The sequence below is a fragment of the Pituophis catenifer genome, unplaced genomic scaffold, assembly GCF_029215685.1.
Source record: "Pituophis catenifer annectens isolate HBS135680 unplaced genomic scaffold, rPitCat1.0.hap2 SCAF_3, whole genome shotgun sequence".
Lineage (NCBI taxonomy): Eukaryota > Metazoa > Chordata > Lepidosauria > Squamata > Colubridae > Pituophis > Pituophis catenifer.
In genome coordinates this window covers 105,697,870-105,719,360 of record NW_027256883.1, presented here as the reverse complement: position 1 = coordinate 105,719,360, position 21,491 = coordinate 105,697,870, and the positions used below count along the sequence as shown (strand labels likewise).

At 41.3% G+C, this 21,491-nt stretch overlaps 1 protein-coding gene across 1 annotated transcript in view; it reads right to left on the bottom strand.

The window, feature by feature from the left end:
• LOC139314905 (flavin-containing monooxygenase 5-like) overlaps positions 1-21,491 on the bottom strand; it is a 65,110-nt gene that overhangs the window by 20,541 nt on the left and 23,078 nt on the right. The window contains exons 4-5 of the mRNA XM_070940888.1: positions 19,915-20,077; positions 15,733-15,875 (exon numbers count right to left, since the gene is read on the bottom strand). Of these exons, the coding sequence (XP_070796989.1) occupies positions 15,733-15,875; positions 19,915-20,077 (306 nt within the window). The remainder of the gene's footprint in view (positions 1-15,732; positions 15,876-19,914; positions 20,078-21,491) is intronic.

Sequence of the window (21,491 nt, the reverse complement as noted above, 5' to 3'; positions counted from 1 at the left end):
AACAACCTTCGCAACGAAGCGAAGGTTAGAGACTGGACGATAGTTAGCCAAAACAGCCGGATCCAGAGAGGGCTTCTTGAGGAGGGGCCTCACAACTGCTTCTTTCAAAGCAGCCAGCAGGACCCCCTCACTCAAAGAAGCGTTAACAATCTTCTGGAGCCAGCCTCGTGTCACCTCCCGGGAAGCCAGTACCAACCAGGAGGGACACGGGTCCAATAAACATGTGGTCGCGTTCAGCCGTCCCAGGACCCTGTCCATGTCCTCGGGAGCCACAGGATCAAACTCCCCCCAGATAACACTCTCAAGACCTGCCTCAGTCATCCCGTCTGGACATACCCAGTCAGAGGCCAGCCCTTCCCGAATCTGGGCGATTTTGTCATACAGATACTGCACAAAGTCCTCAGCTCGGCCCTGCAAGGGGTCATCCCGCGCTTCCAGATGGAGGAGGGAGCGGGTCACCCTAAACAGGGCGGCCGGGCGATTATCTGATGATGCGATAAGAGCGGCAAAATAGCTAGATTTCGCTGCTTTTATCGCCACTAGGTAGGTCTTAATATGAGACCTCACCAGTGTTCGGTCAGATTCGGAGCGGCTGGTCCTCCAACTACTCTCCAGGCGTCTTTTCCGGCGCTTCATCTCCCTGAGCTCCTCGGAGAACCAAGGAGCTAGGTGAGTTCGGTGCCGGGTCAGAGGCCGCAAAGGCACGACACGGTCCAAGGCCCCGGCAGCCGCACTATCCCAGGCGGCCACCAGGTCCTCAGCCGAGTCATGAGCCAGAGTCTCAGGAAATGGCCCAAGCTCCATCTGGAACCTATCAGGGTCCATCAGGCGCCTGGGGCGGAACCACCTGGTCGGTCCCGCCTCCCTGCAGCGGGGTGCAGCGGTTAGAAAGTCCAGTCGAAGGAGTGAGTGGTCAGACCATGACAAGGGTTCGATGACTATATCCCCTGGGTATCAAGGCCACTCAACCACTGACCAGAGACAAAAACTAAGTCCAGAGTGTGTCCACCCGTGTGAGTGGGGTCATGAATTAACTGAGTAAGGTCCATGGCCATCATGGAAGCCATGAACTCTCGATGGTTGAACTCTTTAATGGTTCTATTTCACCATTTCTTCAATATTATGTAAATGTCAAATCTGTTATCTTCACCTTCTATGCTTTGCTGGCATTCTGCCATAAAATGCCAAGAGGGAGGAGGAGACATCCTTGATAGAAACCAGAAATGCCAAGCTAGAATAAACCAACCACCAAGGATACCTGGCCTGGGAAAAGAAGGCAAAACTGCATTGAGTGGTGCCAAACAACCAAGCGGTCCCCAAAACATCTAAATGGCCTGCTATTGGACACTGATGGACTGGTCAAAGTGGGGAGGGCCATGGAAAGGGAAAAGTGTAACTTTTGTGTGGGAATATTCAGATCTAGCCTTATTATCACTGCAATCATTTAATGTTAGTAAAAGAACCTATCACTTCAACCAAATGGAGTTGAGGGTCTTTCTTTCCTAAAGATCTGAATTGGGGTGCCTGATATTAGGTTATTTCTGAATATTCCTGTGCAAAGGTTTGTCCCACAGCATATTGTCCTGGGCACGTTGGCCATGGTGAATTGTCCTATGGCAAGTTGGCCATGGCAAGTTAGCCATGAGCCATGGCAAATTATCCATGGTGAGTTGGCTGTTGTGAGTACAGATGGAAATTGGATGGAGAAAGCTCCCTGGAAATGACAGACAAGAGTGCTTTGGCACAACTGAATTTATTTTTGAGGAGATGCTGAGAGTATAAAGCTCTTGGAAAAAGAGGCAGTGTCTAAAATGGGAGACGTTCTGAATGCAGCAACCATAGGTAACAACTATATGTAGGCTGAAACAATGAAATTTAAGACATAAATTGTATTATTATAACAACACTCAGCATAGGCAAATAGCTGGGTCCATCTTTTTGCTGGGAGATTACACATTTAAAAAGTATTATTGTATGATGGCTTTTGTCTCTTCATTTCATCATTCAGTTGTGGATAATATGTCAAGGGCAGCTTCACATCAAATAGAGCTTTTCACAACTGTGCCATGAATTGTGGCCCTGTATCAGAAACAAGATGGTTGGCAAGGTTTTACAGAAAACCTGCTTAATGAAAAAAGAGCTCTTTAAGGGGTGATGGGAAGATCATAACTTTCATGTTCTGGCTTCAGTGTGTGTGTGTGGGGGGAGGATAAACACCGTTGGTAACAAGATGCAGGTAGGATGTGGGTGATTGCGGACAAGGCTTGCAGAGATGCTAGGGAGGGAACATGGTAGGAGTTTAGTAACAGATGCAAAAGTGAGTAAGCAAGTACAAGTAGTTGGAGTGGTGCATTTTCAGTGAGGCTTGTAAAGGCATCAAGAAGCCAAGGGGGGCAGACAGGAGAGATGACAACAGAGGTATTGGGAAGTAGAACAAAGGGTATGCGCCATAGTTTACTGGAGGCTAAGAGAAGACAATTCTGTCAGTCTGTCATCAGAAAACACACAACACCTTCAAAAATGCCAAGGAAAGATCCAAAAACTTGGTCAAGAACATACTATGGTAAAAAATGAATCAGCAATCTGGTGCAAGAATAAACAAAGTACAAAACTTCCAGCAACAGAAGGCAGTCCCTTTATGGCTTAAATCTTCTCCTCATCCAGCATGCACAAATGAAGCTTTTTTTGCTCAGTAGTTGCCAATAACAAATAATAAGGTGCATGCAGAGTCAGGGGCTTGCCACTTACTATGACAAGGTGCTTAGCAGGGTATAAGATTCTTAGGCAGGAAAGTGGATCTTCCCCACTCCTTGGCCAAAAAAATGAATTGGACCTGGCTGAGGAGTGATAGCACATTAGTGTTTGATTCCATGTCTGCACTGCATCGAGCCTGACCATGAGGCCATGAAATAACAGGAAACAGCTACCAGAGAGAAAAGTTCAACTACCACTGGAATGGCACATAGTAAAATTTCTTCATTCTCAAGAAAAGACAGGTAGAAGGCAAAGGAAAAACAAAGGTAGATCATCTACTGTATCTGAACCTTTATATAGGTGTCATTTGGTTCATATGGCTTGATCACTTAGAAAAGTACTTTCCTTTCTATCTCCAGGGTCAGCCAGGTGCTTGGGAACAAACTTTTCCAGGTTAGAAATTAGAGGATCATAAAGCAAGAAATATTCTGGCTGATAAAGGATAATTTTTTAAATTATTCACTGCATTTTGGAGATGTATACGACTGCAGATCTTCTTGCGCTGTGAGATTCCCCCCTCTCGCAGATGTGGCCCTCCTCACTATCGAGGGCCCACCTCAAGGAGGGGTTTTGGGACCCAGAGAGGTGGCATGTGAAAACTAGGGGATTGAGGGGTTTTCTATTGAAATTTTTAGTCAAATTTTTAAGGGGTCCCAGGGAGGGAGAGGGTCAGATTGGAATTTGGGCTGTGGGTATGGGGGATAACCCACAAGGGGGAGGGTCGGGTCTGGCAGTGAAACGCGGCATGGGGGGTGGGGGACCTGGGGTCGAGGGGGGGGTTAGAGCTTGTCCGGATAGTTTTTTGAACATCAGTACTGTAGGTGGGAGGGGTAGATATGGCGGGAGCAGGGGGCCATATCATGTTAGGGGAGTGCGATCTCGCTGTCTACGAATGGTGGAGTGCTCCAGCCCCCAAGGCTCTACTCGCTCCTCAGGTTGCATAGACCCTCAGGATCCAGGCCTTCGGCTGATGCTGTGCAATGCCAGGTCCGTAGTAAATAAAGCCCCCCTCATTTGTGATCTTGTTCAGGAGGTGGGTGCGGAATTGGCAGGTGTTACGGAGACCTGGTTGGGCAAGGAGGGGGGGGTTCCCCTCATTGAAATGTGCCCGCCAGGTTTCCAAGCATTCCATCGGCCGAGGTCACAGGTGAGGGGTGGGGGGGTAGCGGTTATCATTAAAAAAGGTCTGAGACCGAGGGAGGCCACTGTTCCTCAGACAGCCGGCTGTGAATCCCTTTTTGTGAAATGGGGTCATGGGGTTCAGATGGGTTTGCTGATCACGTACCTGGCTCCCTGCCACGTGGCAACAGCCCTGCCTGAGCTACTCGTCATTGCCGCGGTGGCGGTTGATACCCCTAGATTTATGGTCATGGGGGATTTCAACCTGCCGTCCGTGGGTGAGATGTCTGAGATGGCTCGGGAGTTCATGGCTTCCATGACAGCTATGGACCTGACCCAGTTAATTCATGGCCCTACCCGCACAGGGGGAAACATGCTGGATCTGTTTTTTGTCTCTGGACAGTGGTTGAGGGATCTTGAGATAGGGGATATAGTTACCGAACCCTTGTCATGGTCAGATCACTCCTTTGTCTTAACCTTCGAACCGCTGCACCCCGCCGCAGGGAGGCGGAGCCGGTAAGATGGTTCCGCCCCAGGCACCTGACAGATTCCAGATGGAGCTTGGGCCATTTTCTGAGGCTCTGGCACACGCCTCGACTGGAGATCTGGTGGCCGCCTGGGATAGGGCGGCTGCTGGAGCTCTGGATCAGGTTGTGCCTTTGCGGCCTCTGACCCGGCGCCGATCTCAATTGGCTCCTTGGTTTACCGAGGAGCTGAGGGAGTTGAAGCGCCGGAAAAGACGCCTAGAGAGTAGTTGGAGGGCCAGTCTTTGTGAATCTGACCGGACACTAGTAAGATCCCACATTAGGAATTACCTAGTGGCGATAAAAGCAGCAAAATGTAGCTACTTTGCTGCTCTTATTGCATCATCAGATAATCGCCCAGCCGCCCTCTTTAGGTTGATCCGCTCCCTGCTCCATCAGGAAGCGCAGGAGGACCCCTTGGAGGGTAGAGCCTAGGATTTTGTTCAGTATCTGTATGACAAAATCACTCAGATTCGGGAAGATTTGGACTCCGACTGGGTAGTCTCAGGGGGAGAGACAGGGGCAGGTCTTGAGAATGTTATCTGGGATGAGTTTGATCCTGTGACCCCTGAGGACGTGGACAGGATTCTGGGCAGACTGAACGCGACCACTTGTTTATTGGACCCGTGCCCCTCCTGGTTAGTACTGGCTTCCCGGGAAGTGACACGAGGCTGGCTCCAGGGGATTATAAATGCTTCGTTGGGTGAGGGTGACTTTCCCGCCGCCTTGACGATGCCCTTGAAGTGATGTCCCAGTGTCTGGAGGCCGTGAAGATCTGGATGGGGAGGAATAGGCTCAGGCTCAACCCATCCAAGACCAAGTGGCTGTGGTTTCTGACGTCCCGATATAGTCAGCTGGTGCCATCACTGACTATTGGGGGTGAATCGCTGGCCCCCATGGAGAGGGCTCGCAACTTGGGCATCCTCCTGGATTCACGGCTGTCTTTAGAAGAGCACTTGATGGCCGTGACTGGGAGGATTTTTCATCAGGTTTGCCTGATCCGCCAGTTGCGTCCCTTTCTGGATCGGGACTCGTTACGCACGGTCACTCATGCCCTTGTCACCTCCCGCCTGGACTATTGTAATGCTCTCTACATGGGGCTCCCCTTGAGGAGCACTCAGAGGCTCCAACTGGTGCAGAGTGCGGCCCGCGCGGTGGTAATGGGAGCAACATGGCGCTCCCATGTAACACGCCTCCTGCGCGAGCTGCACTGGCTCCCGGTGGTCTTCCAGGTGCGCTTCAAGGTTTTGGTTACCATCTTTAAAGCGCTCCATGGCTTAGGACCTGGGTACTTGCGGGACCACCTACTACCACCAATAGCCTCCCACCGGCCGGTACGCTCCCATAGAGAGGGGCTCCTCCGGGTGCCGTCGGGCAAACAATGCTGACTGGCGGCCCCCAGGAGGAGAGCCTTCTCTGTGGGGGCACCTACTATCTGGAACGAGCTCCCCCCGGAGATACGGAGGATCCCGGATCTGCGCACCTTCCCCCGCGCTCTAAAGACCTTATTATTTCTTTTTTTTTTTTTTTTAATTTTTTATTGTAAACAAACATACACATATAGACATAAACATTAAAACAAACTAGACATAAACTAACTATACAATGAAATCAAGTCGCATGACTTGAACTTTGAAAGTAGAGCTACTTCGGTAATTATATATCAATATATCTATATATATTATCTTTCATCTTGTATCAATGTTTATATAACGATATTTCCTGTTATTTACTTATTTTTGTAGTATTGGGTGGTAATCTCTTATTTCGTGTCTTTTTTATCTAACCATTTGTACCATTCTTGCCAAATTAAGTAAAAGTCTGTATCTTCTTTTCCTTGTATTTCTTTGGTCAATTTGTCCATTTCTGCACATTCCATAATTTTTTGTATTATTTTTTCTTCTGGTGGCGTGTTTTCCAATTTCCACATTTGTGCGAAGACAATTCTAGCTGCAGTTAGGGTATGTATTATCAAATATTGTGTCTCTTTTTTATAGTCCTTTGTCAGTATACCTAATAGATAAGTTTCTGGTCTGAGGGGTACTTTTTGGGCGGTAATTTCTTCCAGCTGACTTTGAATTGTTTTCCAAAATTTTTTGACTTTGGGGCATGACCACCACATGTGGTAGTAGGTCCCCTTCTGTATTTTACACTTCCAACAGTTCTGATTAGTATTGGGAAACATCCTTGCCAACCGTGCAGGGGGGAGATGCCACCTATAAAACATCTTGTACGTATTTTCTTTGTAGGGCACGGACATTGTCAGCTTAGTATTTACTTTCCATATTTTTTCCCAATTCTCTAGGTTAATATTATATCCAAAATTTTTGGCCCAAATAATCATATTTTCCTTCACCACTTCTTCTTCCAATTTGTATTTTAATAGATAGTTATATATTTTAGTTATTAATTTGTCATCTGATTGCATTATAATTTTATCTAATTCATTTCTTTCTTTTTGGATTCCAAATTTTTCCATATCACTTTTATATCTTGATTTTATCTGTAAATACGGCCACCAATCAATATCCGTGCCTTGTTGTCTCAGTTCCTCTCTTGTTTTCATATCTCCCTCTGTGTTCAACAATTCGTCATAGGTTTTCATCCTGTCTGTGTCCATTGTGTTCGGGTAGATTTGGGCCTCCATGGTTGATAGCCATCTTGGGATTTTGTCGTAGTGTTTTCTCCTTATTTCAGTCCAAATTTTTGCCAGTGCTCCTCTGATATAATGTCTCCTGAAGTGTTCATGTTGTCTGGGCTTTTCTTCCCATAGAAATGCGTGCCAACCTTTTGACAGGTCAAATCCTTCTAGTGCTAGTGTTCTTTTATCTTTAAGTGTCATCCAATCCTTAATCCAAGTTAAAGCTGTTGCAGTGTAATAGGTTTGCCAATCTGGTAGTCCCAGACCACCCCTTTCTTTAGTGTCCTGCAAGTGTTTCAGTTTAATCCTGGCTCTTTTTCCATGCCATAAATACTTTAATATCATTTTGTCAAGGTAAAGACCTTATTATTTCACCAGGCGGGCCTGGCCTAATTTTCTCCCTCTTTTATAAAAGATTTTTAATTTTTAAATATCTTTTAGTATTTTATATATTCAAATTTTAAAATTGGTTTTAAATAGTTTGGGGTTTTAATTTGTCTGGGCCAAAACTATTTAATTTGATTTTAATTCTACTTTTAAATTTTGTATGTATGTGTTTTATTGTTTGGCTGTGCACTGCCCTGAGTCCTTCGGGAGTAGGGTGGTATAGAAATCAAATCAAATCAAATCAAATCAAATCAAATCAAATCAAATCAAATCAAATCAAATAAATAAATAAATAAATAAATAAAATTTGATCTGAGAAAGCAAGAATGTTTAAACAAAAACAGAATTGTGTCCAATTGAGCTGTTACAGTACTGTTTGAGCTTATGAAAAATTTTTAGTGTTCCAAAGTCTTGTGGTCAGTCTGGACTTCAAAATGATGTTCCAGACCTAGGGAATATAAACTATAGAGCCACTGTGGGTCTAGGGACTGACAGGCATGGTTAATTTTTTTTTTAAAAAAATTAATATTATTAAAGTTTCAATAGTAGTTTCTTCAACATATACATTTTATCTAATACAAAGCTACTGAGAGAAATTTCCTGACAGTAAGAACAATTAATAAATGTAATAGCTTAATTCCTGGAGTTGTGGATGCTCCACTGCTGGAGATCTATAAGAAAAGATTGGAGAGGCGTGGCCAATGTCGCAGTGGAAAGTCAGGATCTTTAAGACCTTTTGAAGATCTGTCGATATCTCTGCAGTCCGGGGGTCTGAAGTGGCCTAAGTCATCCTGAAGGGATGATAAACAAGGGGAGCACGGACTGGTCAGCATAGGGGGATCGCAAACTCCCTGGCTGAACCAGAAGATGCTGCTCAAACCGGACTGCTGAGAAAGTGGCCTTAGAAGTCGCTAGGAAGCTGTGGCGGCAGTAATAAAAGAAGATGACAAGAATGCAACGTGAGACATTGAGATGAGAGAGACTCTGATTTTTACAAAAGACTTTTCCCTTTGAATCCAACTGGAATTAAATAAGAATAGACGGGCTGAGAGTGAGGAGTGAGAGCGGGTGTGTATCCGCTTTCACATCCAGTAATCTGGTAGCGAAGAAGAGACAAAAGACTCTTTTTTTCTTTCTTTCTTATATTTTTCTTTGTGATTGAGAAAAGTAATTTCTTAAAAATAAGAAATTGGGACTAAATGAATTAATGATTGAATCCCATTTCTATTGAAATGGTGGAATGATGATAACTGAGAAAACGAAACTTTGAAGATTGTTTTTTTTTAAAAAAAACCTACTGTGTTCTTAAAAGATAAAACGAAACTGAAGATTGCTTTAAAAAGTTTGCTGTGTTCTTAAAAGCTAGTCTGCAGTGCCATCAAGTGGCAGAAGGGAAATGATTTTGACTTGGAAGAAACTCTGACTATAGTTGACCTTGACATTTCGGTAGACTGATAAAGAAAGCAGATGTACAAGAGAGAAGACTGGATTTTGAACTTTCCTTTTGGCTTTTAATAATTTATTATTATTATTCATATAATAATATGATTGCTGATGATTGCTTTGAAGTTCCATATTTTGATTTTTGCTGATGGATGAAAGGAACTCTATTTTGTGTTTTGTGTCTTTTATTTTTACTTATTTTTTAGAGACCTTTTTTTAATGCCTTTTTTTTAAAAAAAACTAGATTGACAAGAAATTGGATTAAGATTGGAAGAATCAGAAGAAAATTTTTCCTTTTTGGTTGTTTGGATTTGTATTTTTATCTTTTACTTTTGGCAGTTGAATTTCTCTCTCTCTCTTTTTTTTCTCTCTGTTGGGGTATTTGGAAATTTGATTTTTGAGGGAGGTGGTTGATTGGAATTTTTGTTTTTTAATTTTTGTATCTTATATTTCATTATTATTATTATTATTATTATTATTATTATTATTATTATTATTATTATTATTATTATTATTTTACCTAATCCAACCATTGGGGAGGATTAGGCACCTGGATTATAAATATGAAGAAATTTATATCACATGCACACCCAACAGCAAGTTCCCTCATTGACAGAAACACAGAAAACTTCGGAGATGATGGAATTAAGAAAGTTTATACAGTCGCTTCATGATGACTTAAAACAGGAAGTAAAAGAAATGAAAGCCATGGTTGGGAAAAATAAAGAGAGAATCCAGAAAGTAGAAGAAAAAGTGGAAATGACAGAAAAGAAAGTTGAGAAATTAGAAGAAAAATTGGCACCAACTGAAAAGTCAATTATCCTGTTGGAGATGGAACATTCTGCGTTTTACTTAAGATTCCAAAATATAGAGGAAGAAAAAGGAAAAAAATTACCTGAGATGATTGCTGAGATACTATCAAAAATTTGGAACAATCCAAGGAAAAGATCTTAAATGAGATTGATGAAGTCTTCAGAATATACACAAGATATGCAATGAGGAACCGAGAGAAGTACATGTAAGATTTACGAAGAAGGCAGTGAAAACAGAGATATTACAAGCAGCAAGAAATACAGCACCGAAACACAAAGATAAAGAAATTGTGGTATTAAGAAAAATACCTAGAAGAGTTAGAGAATTTGAGGAGAGAATATCAGTTTCTAATGAAGTTCCTAATATTCAAAGGAGTGAATTTTAGATGGTTAATACCGGAAGGAATTTTAGTGACATGGCAAGAACAAAGACATAGACTTGACTCCATTTAAAAAGCAAAATTATTTTATCAACAATTTTGTGGACCATTAGAAGAAAACTTGGGAGCAATAGGAGAGACAAAGCAAAAAGAGAAAGAGAAAGATGAAAAAGTAAAGGAAGAAAGAGCCCTAAAAGAAGGAGCGCAATCTAAAGATCCAATGGAACAAAGAGAGACAATGGAGATGAAGTCAAAATCTAGTAACAAGTAAAACATGGAAGAAGAAATTAAAGCAATATCTTTAAATGTAAATGGATTGAATGCAGCGATAAAAAGAAACAGAACTTTATCTAAATTAAATAGCTTGAAGATGGACATTATATGCCTACAAGAAGTACATATTAGAAAACAACATTTACAATTATTACAATATACAAAGTTAGGAGTTCTATTTACAACATTGATACAACAAAGCAAAAGAGGAGTGGTGTTGTATATTAAAGAAAAATTAGAACCTAAATTACTTTTTGAGGATGAAGAAGGCAGGATTCTGATGGTGGAAATAAATATGAACTTTAAACAAATACTTTTGATAGCAATACATGCACCAAATGAAAAACAAGAATTTTATCAGAGACTACACAGAAAAAATTTAGAATTGGATTATGAATATGTATGTATAATGGGTCATTTTAATACTCTAACAAATGTGGATCTGGACTATAAAACAATAAAGACAAATAAAAAATCCAGAAGAATATTGCCGAAATCTTTTTTTTACAATGATAGAAGAGTTGAGTATTCAAGATATTGGGAGACAAAAACACCTGAAATAAAACCAATATACCTTTTATTCAAATAGACATTTATTGTGGTCAAGGATAGACATGATATGGATATCAACAGAACTTATAGATAATATACAAGAAGTAAATATTGGTTCAAATATTTGGGCGGACCATAGCCCAATGACAATAATATGGAAAGGAAAGAAGAAAAAGACAAGATGGACTTTGAATGCAACAATATTAAATGAAAAGGACTTTCAGCAATTTATGGAAAAAGAATTAGACTTTTTCTTTAAAATAAATAAGAAAGAAGATACATCATTTCAGAACGTATGGGATATGATGAAAGCCTATATTAGAAGTTTTGCAATAACGTATTTGGGAAGAAAGAATAAAAAGAAAAGGCAAAAACAGATACGATTGGAAGAGGAGTATAAGAACCTAGAGAAAGAATTCCAAAAAGATATCCAAAACAAAAAAATTAAGAAGCTTATGAAACTGAAAAAACATGAAATAAATTTAAATGAATAGGAATCATTAGCAAATAAATTAAGAGCATCTGAACAGATTTTTTTTTGAAAATGCAAACAAACCAGGAAGGTGGTTAGCATATAAATTAAAAAAAGAGAAGGAGAAGAAAATAATAAAATATTTACAAGATGAAGAGGGGAAATTACATTATAGAAATGAAGAAAAGAAGATCGTAATTCAAAAATACTATGGAAAGTATTCCCAAGAAAAGATCTCAGAGGACGAGATAATAAAATATTTGGAAAAATCAGATTTACCTAAAATACCAGAACAATATAAGGGAATGTTAGAAGATAGAATAACAATGATGACATTAACAGAAGTGATAAAAGGACAAAAAAATGGGAAAGCACCAGGACCAGATGGGTTACCAGCTGACCTATATATAACACTACAAGAAGGGATGAGTAATGTAATGTTGGAACTATTTAATTAATTAATAATGAAGGCAAAAATGCCAGACTCTTGGAGGGAGGCTTATGTAACACTTATACAGACCTACAATTAATACAGGAAACAGATCTACAATTAATAAAAAACTATAGACCGATTTCGTTGCTAAATGTGGATTATAAGATTTTTGCCTCAATAATGGCAAATATATTTAAAAAAACTGTTAAATGAATTTATTCATATGGACCAAAATGGATTTTTACCTAAAAGGCAAATTAGAGACAATATGAGGATAATTTTGAATACTTTGGAATATTATGAGACACATTCAGAAAAACAAATGGCAATGATGTTTCTAGATGCCCAAAAAGCTTTTGACAATGTGAACTGGCAATTTATGATAGAACAACTGCAGAGAATGGACTTTGGGGATAGATTTATAAACACCATAAAAACTATTTATGATAGACTGCTAAGATAATGATGAATGGAGAAATGACAGAAAATATTAGTATTATGAAGGGCACTAGACAAAGATGTCCTCCATCACCATTACTGTTTATTCTGACCTTAGAAGTTTTAATTAGAAATATTAGGCGAAATGAAGTAGTAGCTATTTAAAGTTTAGGAAGTTTTAAATTTAGCTGCTTTTATATAAAAATAAAAATAAAATAAAATAATATTTGTGCAGCTTTCTGAGATTTTGTGTGTTTCTGTAGTGTTTCACTCTAACTACACAAACACACAAAATCTCACAAAGCTGTATGTGGCATTTTGTATATGTAAAGTGTGAAAGTTGGTTTTTTGGACTTTTTGTGGCTGTGTGAGGTTCCTGCTTGTTGCAGGGGGCCATTTTGCCCCTGCTTTTACATTGTGGGTGAGCCAGTTGTGTTGTGTTGTGTTGTGTTGTGTTGTGTTGTGTTGTGTGTGTGTGTGTGTGTAAAGTGTGAAAGTTGGTTTTTTGGGCTTTTTGTGGCTGTGTGAGGTTCCTGCTTGTTGCAGGGGCCATTTTGGGTCCAGCACAGCTGCTTTTACATTGTAGGTGAGCCAGTTGTGTTATGTTGTGTTTTGTAGGTTAAAAAAGGGCAAAGAAGTGACATCAACTTGGCTACACCCATCTGACCAACAAGCCATGCCCACCCAGTCACCTGACCACCAAGTCCTGCCCACTAATTAAGCCACGCCCATAGAACCGGTAGCGAAAATTTTTAGATTTCACCCCTGGAGAAAAATTAGCATTCTCTCTGCTGCATTTAACATTGAATTTGTCAGCACTTCAAGCTGCATTTACTCTAGTGCTGACATAAGAAGGAGAATCGGAGGCGTCTGGAAAGGGACGTTTGACTTTTCACCTACTTATTTTCCCTGGAGATAATATCCCCTAGGAGATGGGATGGGAGGGTGGAAATTCCTTTGAGCTGGAGCAGTAGATTAGGGGTAGAGTGACTTGGAAGATGGCCAATGAGTGCAGGGGAGTGGGGAACGGAAAGGGAGGATTTGGGGTCTGGAAGTCAGTGTTGGCTGGGATGGAGTCGGAGTTAGAATGTCATGCTTAATAAATGGAAGTTTTTCTTCAAAGACTTTGTTTGAAATGCAATTTATTTGAGACGACCTCGAAACCTGACAGAATTCTGTGGAATATCAAGTGGCTGGAAGAGGTGAGTGGAGACCGGCCGGGCATGGGTGGGGACAAGGAGGGGTAAATACTACCAGTTCAGCGAACTGATGCCCATAATCCCTAGCGGTTCGCTCGAACTGGTCCGAACCTGTAGGATTTCACCCCTGGAATAATGGCATTTTTCTGCTTATAGACTCATGCAATAATAGTCTCTATTAGCAAACCTAGATTAATGCCTGGAATGTGTTGATGAATTTTTGTATCTTTTGTACACTGTCTGATAGTTCCTCTTAAAACTGGCCAATTAATTCTTTTTCATTGCAGCCCGCATGCTGAGCTGAAAGTCAGCAGCATACTTCTGCACCAAAGGCTTATTTTGTCATAGGCAATAGTTTCACAGTTGCCAGTCAATGGAACATTGCAATTAAGCTGGGTATATTATAAAATTAACACAACTGTAAGATTGTAAGGAAGATGGGAAAGTAGACATAAAGCATCAAGAGACAGCAGGCAAGTCAGTGGACAAGAGGGACCCGGCAGTATTGGCTAATTATCGTCCAGTCTCCAACCTTCACTTTGTGGCGAAGATTGTTGAGAATGTGGTTGCGTGACAGCTTCCCCAGTACCTGGATGAAACGACGTATCTAGATCCATTCCAGTCAGGCTTCAGGCCTGGGTACAGTACGGAAACGGCATTGGTCGCATTGGTGGATGATCTCTGGAGGGCTCGGGACAGGGGGTGCTCCTCTGTCCTGGTCCTGTTAGATCTCTCAGTGGCTTTTGATACCATCGACCATGGTACATGCTGCACCGGTTGGAAGAGTTGGGGGTGGGAGGCACCGTACTACGGTGGTTCTCCTCCTTTCTCTCTAACCGGTCACAGTCTGTGTTGACAGGGGGGCAGAGGTCGACCCCGAGGCCCCTTATATGTGGGGTGCCACAAGGATCGGTCCTCTCGCCCCTTTTGTTCAACATTTATGTAAAGCCGCTGGGCGAGATCATCCGTGGTTTTGGGGTGGAGTACCACCAGTACGCTGACGACACCCAGCTGTACATCTCCACCCCAGACCACCCCAACGATGCCCTTGAAGTGATGTCCCGGTGTCTGGAGGCCGTACGGATCTGGATGGGAGAAACAGGCTCAGACTCAACCCATCCAAGACCGAGTGGCTGTGGTTTCTGACGTCCCGATATAGTCAGCTGGTGCCATCGCTGACTATTGGGGGCGAATCATTGGCCCCCACAGAAAGGGCTCGCAACTTGGGTGTCCTCCTGGATTCACGGCTGTCTTTAGAAGAGCACTTGACAGCTGTGACCGGGAGGATTTTTCATCAGGTTCGCCTGATCCACCAGTTGCGTCCCTTTCTAGATCGGGACTCCCTACGCACGGTCACTCATGCCCTCGTCACCTCCCGTCTGGACTATTGTAACGCTCTCTACATGGGGCTCCCCTTGAGGAGCACTCGGAGGCTCCAACTGGCGCAGAGTGCGGCCGCGCGGGTGGTAATGGGAGCGACGTGGTGCTCCCATGTAACACGTCTCCTGTGCGAGCTGCACTGGCTCCCGGTGGTCTTCCAAGTGCGCTTCAAGGTCTTGGTTATCACCTTTAGAGCGCTCCATGGTTTAGGACCTGGTTATTTGCGGGACCGCCTGCTACTACCAATAGCCTCCCACCGACCAGTACGCTCCCATAGAGAGGGACTCCTCCGGGTGCTGTCAGCCAAACAATGTCAACTGGCGGCCCCCAGGGGGAGAGCCTTCTCTGTGGGGGCACCTATTGTCTGGAACAAACTCCCCCCGGAGATACGGAGGATCCCGGATCTGCGTACCTTCCGTCACGCGCTCAAAACGTTCTTATTTCATCAAGCTGGCCTGACCTAAGTTTTTCCCCTTTTTAAATGGAAATTTTAAATTTGATTTTAAATTATTGGGGTTTTAAATTTTCAGCCAAATTATTTAATTCATTTTACTTTATTTTAAATTTTGTATTCACATGTTTTATTCTATGGCTGTTCACCGCCCTGAGTCCTTCGGGAGTAGGACAGTATACAAATTGAAATAATAAATAAATAAAATAAATAAGAGGGAGCTTGCCGCAGCTGTACCACAGACAATCCTTTAGCCAAGTAATCCTTTGTTTCAAAACAGCTGTTCCACCACCTTTATCACATTCTACTCAATATCCTATGGATATTTTCAAAATGACTTCTTGCATGTAAAAGGTTTGATATCAGACATTTGAGGTATGAGATTTCACAAGGTCAGTGGACATTCACAATTTTCAGAATACTTTCCTAATTCCTTGCCCTTCATTAATATAAAACAAGACAAGTAGTTCCAACCTGTTGCGCTGTGTGGCTTATCTCCACTGCAAGGTCCACTCCTGAGTTCCCAATACCAATCACAATGACTCTTTTTCCTGTAAATGCATCAGGACTCTTGTAATCACGACTGTGTAAGTAGCGACCCTTGAAAGTGGTAATTCCTGTAAACCAAGAGTAAAATTGTTCAAATTGATGTTGTGTGCCTGTTTTCACACTGGATTTATATGGCATTTTTCTATTAGGGTTGTATACTAGGTTAGGAGCACCAATCAATCAGTGAAAAGCTTGCCCCATTCTTCTTTTCCCCCCATATCAGTGGGCGTGTATGCCTTTTAAAGGTAAAACACAACCTCTGAGCTTTTTGTGCTAGGAATTCCATGGCATTGATGTCTTTGCTATTTTACTGGGGATGAGCAGGAGGTAATTCTTTAATTTTAATTGAATGTAAGGATCGGCTCTTTCCAACTTAAGAAAGTACGAACTCTTGAAACGTAGTTGTTCAAAAGGATTCTTTTATTAAGCAGAAGTGAAAGCCATCAGCTAAAGCACAATCTGAATACCCTTAGGCAAAGCAGTAGGCTTAAAGTGGTAGAGACCCCTCCCTTTAAGTCAGAGTGCAGATTTTAGCCAATACACAAGTGTGAAGATGTTTTCTTTACTATTTCCTTTGAGAACCCGAACAAACATGCATTCCCACCACTACCCTTTAAAGTGAGACAACCCACATGGCTATCATATAAATTCCTGCAGGTAAAGGGAATCTCAGGCCTCCTTGGTGCCAGGATATAGGTTGTAAAATATCTGATGACACAGGCCATGCTAGTAAATCGAATCCAAGTCTCCCCCTTTCTCCACTTGAATGGCAGTATCACTTTTAGGAATCTGACATTGAAGAAGCTTTCTGATGAGAGAAATCTATACTATGATTGTGACTTTTTCTTCTCTAAAGGGGAAAACAAAAAAGAGTGCCTTCAGATGAAGTTAGCTATTTGTTTCATGTATGATAATGAATTGATTTGTTACTTATTTATTAATTTATTTAATTTATATGGCTACCATCTCACAAGAAATGGTTCTGTTCTTCACTAAGTAACATCTTAGTGCAGGAGGCAGGAAGTGAGGTGTCTAATGAAGAATTATGTTAAGATTTTTATTCTGGGGGGAAAAATCAATCAATGTGGTTACTTAAGAATCCACACTGATTTAATGGCATATTATAAATCACTTAATTAATTATTTTATGTGAAGTACATTACATCAAATTGGAGGTTTAATTTATTCATTAATTAATTGCTGGTCATTATAATTTCTTTTGGCCAAATGGGTGATAACCAGTTCAAAATTCTGGAAAATTTTTGTGAATAATTTCCAATTTAGTTTGTACCTAGCACACTCTTAGTCAATCTTTAGATCCATAGTATGCACATATGCTATTCAGTATAATGAAAAAGAAAAAGAACAAAAAAGCATGAAGTCCTATAACAGAAGATGATTTTATGTAACAACCATTGTTAATTTTATGAAGTGGGAAAAAGCACAGGTGCAAGTGCTACACAAGCATATTTGTTAGCTAACTAATTTTGGTCTATGTTAGTTACCCACATGGAATTGCACACCAAATTTTCCTAGTTAACTTTTCCTATCTAGTTCCTCCCCAGTTCCTCCCTCTTGATAGTCCTTTATTGTCCCATTATATTCAAATAGATTGTTTTGATAACTGTTTCTTCAATGATGGGCTGGCTGGTTAGCCATTGTATTCCCTTCCCAGGACTTTGACCTTGAGATGGTGTTTCTGGAAGGCACAATGAGTAACTACCCCGTCCCAGCTGGCTCCCTCCTCTCATGTCCATGGCGGCAGACTGGCAGCTAGCAAATTAACTGTTCAGTGTATGATGGCAGTTCTGACACCATTGCTTGGCCCAGCTAGATTACACAACTAAAGTCTGGTTTCTAATCTCTCTTTTCTAGGGAAGGTGGTGGAGAGAGTGGTCACATGGCAGCTTTAGAGAACCCTGGATGAGGCAGATTATCTAGACCCTCTTTAGTCAGGGTTCAAACCAGGGATTGAAACTCAGACCACATTGATCATGCATATATACATATCATGACTTCTTGTGGGTGGAGGTAGTGCATCTATCCTGTCTCTTCTTAACTTCTCAGTGGCATTTGATACAATTTGTCATGGTATCCTTTTGGGCCAGTTCTAGGAATTAGAGGTGACTGGCATTGTATAGTTCTGGTTCTCCTCCTTTCTTCAGGGTCGGTTCCAGTGAGTGTTGATAGAGAACGAGAGATCCAGCTCACATCCCCTACTTTATGGAACACCTCAGGATTCTGTTCTTTCTTCCCCTTTGGTCATGTATTTGAACCTTGAACTTGCTCGTTGGATTCTGGACTTGAACCTTGGCTTAATTACCATCTGTAGACTTTGGACTGTGCCTGGATTTCAGACTTTGTTTTTGTGGACTTGTGCCTTTTCTCTTGGGCTTATTGAACCGGTGTCTAGGCTGAGCAATATCATGCTCAATAGAAATTTGCATTTGATGCAAGTAGGAACCTGGGGAATAACACTAGAGGCTTGTATAACCACAATAAAGTCCTTAAATTCCTCGTATGTATGCACATGGGGGACTGGAACAGAAACTACAGATCAATCAGCCTAATATCAATATCCAGGAAGATACTGGAAAAGATCATCAAAAAACAGATCTGCGAACATCTAGAAACAAATAAAGTTATAACTAGAAGTCAGCACAGGTTTGTTAAAACCCAATCATGCCAATTCCGTTCTTCGACAGAGTGACCGCATTAGTAAACCAGTGAAATGCTGTTAACATAGTATATTTAGATTTCAGCAAGGCATTTGACAAAGTAGACCACAGGCTACTTCTTGGTAAGCTAGAAAAAAGTGGGCTAGATAGCATCACCATTAGATGGATTTGTAACTGACTGACAAACCGTACTCAACAAGTAGTCCTTTACGGTACTATGTCTACATAGAGGGAAGTAAGCAATGGGGTACCACAAGGTTCCCTCTTAGGCCCAGTACTCTTCAATATCTTCATAAATTACTTAGATGAGGGAATAGAAGGGGAACTTACTAAATTTGCAGATGATATTAAGATGGCAGGAATAGCTAACACCCTAGAAGATAGGCTCAAGATCCAGATGGATCTTGACAGACTTGAACACTGAGCCCCATCTAACAAAATGAAATTCAACATAGAGAAAAGTAAAATCTTAGGCAAGAAAAATCAAAAGTGCACATATAGATTAGGAGAAACCAAACTTAATAGCAGTGACTGTGAGAGAGATCTTGGAGTCTTAATAGACAACCAATTAAATATGAGCCAACAGTGTGCAGCAACAGCCAAAAATGCCAATGCAATCCTAAATTGCATTAACAGAGGATTCAATCAAGATCACATGAGGTACTAATACCACTCTATAAAGTCTTAGTAAGACCACACCTAGAATACTGCATCCAGTTTTCGTCACCACGCTATAAAAAGATATTGAGACTCTAGAAAAATGCAGAGAAGAGCAACAAAAATGATTAGGGGACTGGAGGCTAAAACATATGAAAAACGGTTACAGGAACTGGGCATGGCTAGTTTACTGAAGAGAAGGACCAGAGGTGACATGACAACAGTGTTCCAATATTTGAAAGGCTGTCACAGAGAGGAGGGGGGTCAATCTATTTTCCAAAGCACCTGAAGGCCAGACAAGGAATAAAAGATGGAAACTGATCAAGGAGAGATTCAACCTAGAAATAAGGAGAAATTTTCTGACAGTGAGAGCAACCAAAACAATGGAACAGCTTGCCTTCAGAAGTTGTGGGAGCTTCATCACTGGAAGCTTTTAAGAAGAGACTGGACTGCCATCTATCAGAAATGGTGTAGGGTCTCCTGCTTGGGCAAGAAGTTGGACTAGATGACCTACAAGGTCTCTTCCAACTCTGTTATTTGGTAAATTCTGTTACTCCAGGCTATTTGAGTAATGCTGTGGATGTCCTATCCCAATGACTGGAGGCTCTTAGGGACTAGATGTGCAAAACAGTTCTGACTTAAGCCTAGCAAGATGGAGTGCCTATGGGTATTTGGACCTCCCTGGAGACAAGGGTATCCTGGTCTCCTGTCACATTTGGTGCAACTCTATTTGAAAAAGGAATGTCAGTCTCTTAATGATTTCAAATCATACCTGGGAAGGAGTCCAGGGGCAGATATGCACTGGTGTGGTGGCCAGTGCAGACCAAAACCGCATCAAAAACTGATGATTCCTGCTTCCCATCTGACTCTGTGGTAACATCCCATTGGCCACTGGTAGAGAAGTCTGAGCATTTTGTTACACTGCAGACTTTAGTCTGAAAGCAGAAAGTCAGGAAAAATCAACACATGGTTATTTCTTTGCTCAGAAAAACTTTCTCCCTCTAGAAAGCTGTAGACATAATAGGATTTAGAGATGGGCTTGGGGATTACTTTCCAATAAGAAGGCAACCCTAAATTAAACCTAACAGTTAAATGCTCTTTTTTTTCAGGGGAGTCTGCTAAATAAATAGGTTAAAAGGTTAGCAAGATGGATCTTAACATTTTTGTCCTAAAATCCAAGGAGCGTGGAGTATCATATTTCTGATGGAAACATATCCTGCAGTTTGGAAATGACACAGCACAAAACTCTTTCACCACACCTGAAAAACAGGTCTCTGCATGTATCAGTTCATCTTACATAACTTAATAAGTGAACAAAATATTAAGAAAGATAGTCTCCAATAAATTTCTGGATCTCTTGCATGAGATTTACATGAAGGTGTGGGTGTGCTTTACATGCAAATTTGGTTGGAATTTTCCCTCACATTGGCTAAGCAAGCAAGCAGGTTACACATGCAAGGGAACCACATATGTTGCTTGTACTCAGCAGCAGTGTGTGATCACCCTAACTTCCTACAATGGCTGGGAGAGAAAACTGAAGACATTTAGAATCAAAACTATGCCTAATCCTAAAGTAGGACAAGAATCAGTGGATTAAAAAATTATATGGAAGTGTTTCAGTCTAGACATTAAGCAGAACTTCCTGACTTTATTTATTCAATCAATAAATATTCTGCAAATGCATTATTTCTCATTTTAATACAGTAAATTGATAAATATAACCAGTGGTGGGTTGCCCCCGGTTCAGACTGGTTCACAAGAACCGGTAGTAAAACCGACGAGAGGCCCCGCCCACTGCCCCAGATGTCATCATCAGCGATCTGCGCATGCGCGATCCCGTTGTGAACCGGTAGTAAGTAGAACCCACCCCTGAATATAACCCATACAAATAAAAGTTATTTGGGGTTCTTCAATACTTTTTAAATATGGGAAGGAGTTTGAAGAGCAAAACATTTAAGATATGCTTCTCTAGTGGATCCTGAACGGAGCAATGGGTTGGACTAGATGACTTCAATGTTCATTTCCAACTCAATGATTTTATGATGTTTCTCCAACTATACAAATGGAAGGTTTAAAACAGTTCTTAAAACACTAAAATCCCACTCATATTTTAACATTGAATTGTGCTCTCACCAAGCATGCTAATTATAGGTAGTTCTCAACTTATGATCACAATTGGGATCAGAATTTCCATTGTTAGCAAGGCAGCTGTTAAGTAAATTATACCTGATTTTATGACTTTTTTTTGCCATGGTTGTTAAATGAATCATGCAGTTGTTATGAGAATCTGGTTTCCCCCTTGACGTGGCCTGTTGGAAGCCAGCTATGAAAGTCACAAATGATGACTTT